Genomic DNA, 3,815 nt, shown 5'->3' with positions numbered 1-3,815 from the left:
AACACAAATATTAAATGCAAAACCTTTATGTAACAAACTTTTCAAACTTCCCAAATGTTTGAGATGCTATGTCGTAATCAGCATCAGGCCTGTCAAACTTTAAAAACTCCTACGTGGAAAAAGAGAGTGCATATTTCATTTGTACTTACAGATTATCCGTGCGATGCAAAAGGCGAGCAACGTGAACGAGTAAATAGGAGAGCGCGGTCTATAAACGCGTAAGAAGCAGGGATTTTTGTAAGAAATTTTAGACGTGACGGTCTATACAACGCCACCCGTTGCGGTTGCTAAGTTGCTCTAAGACCCTTTGTTAGGGTATTGCCAAATGGTTACTAAAATGGTTTCTTTACCCACCCTATCCCTACCACCCCCACGAGTGGAATGCAGATAATATTGTGACTTCTGTCACAAATGCTTTTCCTGTTACTATTTGTTGCTTCAAAACACACACACACACACACACGCAAAACACCTCTATTTCAACATGTCTTTAACCAGAACATGACGTTTTTGTAGCAGCACCCGCACGCACGTCTCTCTCTTTCTCTCTCTAAACATCACACAAACACATACACACATGATCTACTTTATATACCAAACATAAACCACAACAACTAAGAGCTGAAACTATTGTTTCTTCTTCAATGAACATGACTTTTTCAGACTCTTTTCGTTCTCTCTCTCTCAACAATCACAACAACACTTCAAACCCTAAACACAATCCATATAATAATACCACAAGTGTTCAAGAAGATGATGAGGATGAAGAAGAACAAGAAGAACTTGACCTCAATCTTTGTGGTAATAATATTATTAATAATGGTAGTAGAATTAGACCAACAAAGACTTGTGCAAGAGGTCATTGGAGACCAGCTGAAGATGCTAAACTTAAAGAGCTTGTTGCTCTTTATGGTCCACAAAACTGGAACTTGATTGCTGAGAAACTTGATGGAAGATCAGGTACTTTGTTTATAGTTTAAACACAAAGTTTTATGCACTAACACGTGTTTATACCTTTTGCGTTGGTTGTTGTGCCACTTAGTCGCGTCCAACAGTCATGCATAGTAATCTTACGACACCAAGATTCAGAAACGTAATTTTTAAACGACTTAGTTTTTTGTTTTGATGTCTGACTTGCTCCTACGAAACCAAGATCGAACAGATTGAAAAAAATGTCATTCACAACCAATAATGAAGGATTTCTCAAAAAATTAAGGATTAATAATCTTTTTTAAAAAATCAAATGGATTCTGTCTTATACATAAGTGAGGAAGGTAATAAAAAAAGAAATAAGAGTTATTTAATTATTTTATTATTTAGGAGTGGTGTGTGATGAACGTCTCACTCGGTTTTAAATGAGAGAAAAAGTAAGGAATTCTCTTTTCGACTCTTAACTCTCCCATCCTAGTCGTTTTTCTTTCTGTTACTTTGAAAGTAGCTGCTTTAGCTTCAGCAACTCGAATTTTCGATATTCCTATAAAATGCAACCTTTCATAATGTTAATAATAAAAAATAAAAATAAAAAATTTAGCCCTAATGATTATATATGTTTTTTGTGAGACAAACTATATATGTGTATAATTAATTTGTGAAAACTTTAGGGAAGAGTTGCAGATTAAGATGGTTTAATCAACTAGATCCAAGAATTAACAGAAAAGCCTTTAGTGATGAAGAAGAAGAAAGATTGATGACTGCTCACAGAATGTACGGCAACAAATGGGCATTAATTGCTAGGCTGTTTCCTGGAAGAACTGATAATGCTGTCAAGAATCATTGGCATGTAATCATGGCAAGAAAGTATAGAGAACAGTCAAATGCTCACCGGAAAAGAAGAATGCTTGCCGGCTCTGCCACACCGCCACCACCACCCCCGCCACCGATGTTAGCTCAACCATGTTATAATGGGGTGTATCCTCATCAACCACCTTTTGGTGTCATCTCTGGTTAGTTTAATTATTATTTTTTAGGGTTTTATTTGTTACATTAAAAAAGTGTTATCGTCTGCATCTGATTTCACACCATCAAACGATCGTCCACTAAATATTTATAAAATTGTTTTTACCAAAAAAAATAGAAGTCAAACTTTGAAAGTTATTCGTTAGAATAGTTGTTCGGAAAATATCTGGACGACCGTCTGGACTACCGTTTTAACCATAGACGGTCAAACTTTAAAAATTGTCAAAATGATCGTTGGACCTTTATTTAGACGGGCGTATGAAATTGTGTGGGATTAGATGTTTGGCGTGTCATCTCATGTTAGTTCAATTATTCTGTTTCTAGGGTTTTCATTTTTTAAACTAAAAAGTGTCATGTTATACCTACACCTAGAGGTGCACAAATCGTTTTTTTTTTAAAAACCGGTTCGGTTAATAACCGGACCGGTTTTTCTTGGCCTGGAAAAAAACCGGTTTTTAAATAACCGGATCGGTTTATTAACCGGTTTTTTAGGTGCAAAACTCGGACCGGTCTAACCGGTTAGGACCGGTTTAGAAACCGGTTAGAACCGGTTAATAACCGGTTTTTTTTAATTAACCGGTTAATAACCGGATATTTTCATAATAACCGGTTTTAAAATTAACCGGTTTTTTCCATAACCGGTTCAGTAACCGGTTTTTTCTCTAGAACTTGTAACCGATATACGAACCGGCGGTTACTAAACCGGTCAAACCGGTTTTAAATAACCGGTTTTTGTAAAAACCGGTTTTCGGTTTAAACCGTTGAACCGGTTCACCAACCGGTTTTTTTGCCCATCTCTACCTACACCATCTCATCTGAATTTCACTGAATCAAAACGACCGTCCACTAAAAGGATGTTTTGAAAAGAAAAAAAAAGTAGAGTTTAAAAATTATTGATCAGAATAACCGTTCGAATAAGAATATAATAATTAATTTAGATCGCCGTTTAAAAGTTAAAACTCTATGTGTTAAATGTCTATATGTATTGATGACCTCTTAAAAAGACCTAATTTTTTTTGTTTGAAAAAGAGTAAACCTTGGAATGGATTTTAATGCATGATGTACAAGATATTAAAGCATGAAAGTACACACATGTTGTCATTTATGTTTACTTTTTGTGTCATGTATACAACTTACTACTTCTAGTTACAAAATGGTATATTTTTCAGGTGGGAAGAACAACAATAATAATCAGATGATTATGATGATGGATATTTTCAACAACAAAAACACATTCTATGAAAATCATCAACAACAATATCATGATCATGATTATGAACATCAATATGCAACAACACCATTGGTGATGATGAGTGCTGGCTTAAGTCATCAGTATTACCACTATCAACATCATGCTTACAACAGTAGCGGTAGCGGTAGCAGCAGCGGTGGCTCATTGGCAGGACAACCACCACCACCATCACAAGTTTTACAATGCCAGCAGTTTTCTGAAGCTAATATTGACATTTCACCACCTCTTATAGACTTTCTTGGAGTTGGAGCCACTTAAAAGTTATTAATATTAATGATGACTTGTGTAGTTGTGTTTAACTTCTCTCTTTAGTTAATGTTGAATTAAATTGTTTCTGAGTTTATTTATTAATCATGACTCCTGGTTATTATACTTCCATTTTGTATTTGACTATAGGACATGTATTATAAAGTTCCCATGTTCCCTACCAATACTGTTCACCTTAGAAAATATATTCACATTCACAAAATTACACCCTAGTGAAAAAGATTCTTGATGTAACCCATGTCCTACTTCTCATATCTACTTCTCATGAAGAGGTAGGTCCCAGCAGAGGTGGTTAGGACCCGCAAGACTTCCTTAAAAGGAGACGCCTGCGCAGTTGAAC

The 3,815-nt window shown here is 35.5% G+C and overlaps 1 protein-coding gene across 1 annotated transcript; it reads left to right on the top strand.

Annotated features, from left to right (window-relative positions):
- The first annotated feature begins 310 nt into the window (after positions 1-310).
- Positions 311-3,466, top strand: LOC143533088 (uncharacterized). The gene is made up of 3 exons (XM_077027961.1): positions 311-960; positions 1,602-1,943; positions 3,126-3,466. Exons 1-3 carry the CDS (start codon positions 645-647, stop codon positions 3,464-3,466), a joined length of 999 nt encoding a protein of 332 aa, XP_076884076.1. The 5' UTR covers positions 311-644.
- The last annotated feature ends 349 nt before the right edge of the window (positions 3,467-3,815 follow it).

The sequence above is a fragment of the Bidens hawaiensis genome, unplaced genomic scaffold, assembly GCF_021521415.1.
Source record: "Bidens hawaiensis isolate Kalapana, Puna unplaced genomic scaffold, B.hawaiensis_p1.1 tig00009618_1, whole genome shotgun sequence".
NCBI classification, from domain to species: Eukaryota; Viridiplantae; Streptophyta; class Magnoliopsida; order Asterales; family Asteraceae; genus Bidens; species Bidens hawaiensis.
The sequence above is the reverse complement of the archived record's forward strand: the minus strand, read 5'-3'. Positions and strand labels throughout refer to the sequence as shown.

Coding starts and splice junctions, on each gene's coding strand:
- LOC143533088 (XM_077027961.1), top strand. CDS start 645: ATGAACATGACTTTTTCAGACTCTTTTCGTTCTCTCTCTCTCAACAAT. Junction 961..1,601: donor GAAACTTGATGGAAGATCAG/GTACTTTGTTTA, acceptor TGAAAACTTTAG/GGAAGAGTTGCAGATTAAGA. Junction 1,944..3,125: donor ACCTTTTGGTGTCATCTCTG/GTTAGTTTAATT, acceptor TATATTTTTCAG/GTGGGAAGAACAACAATAAT.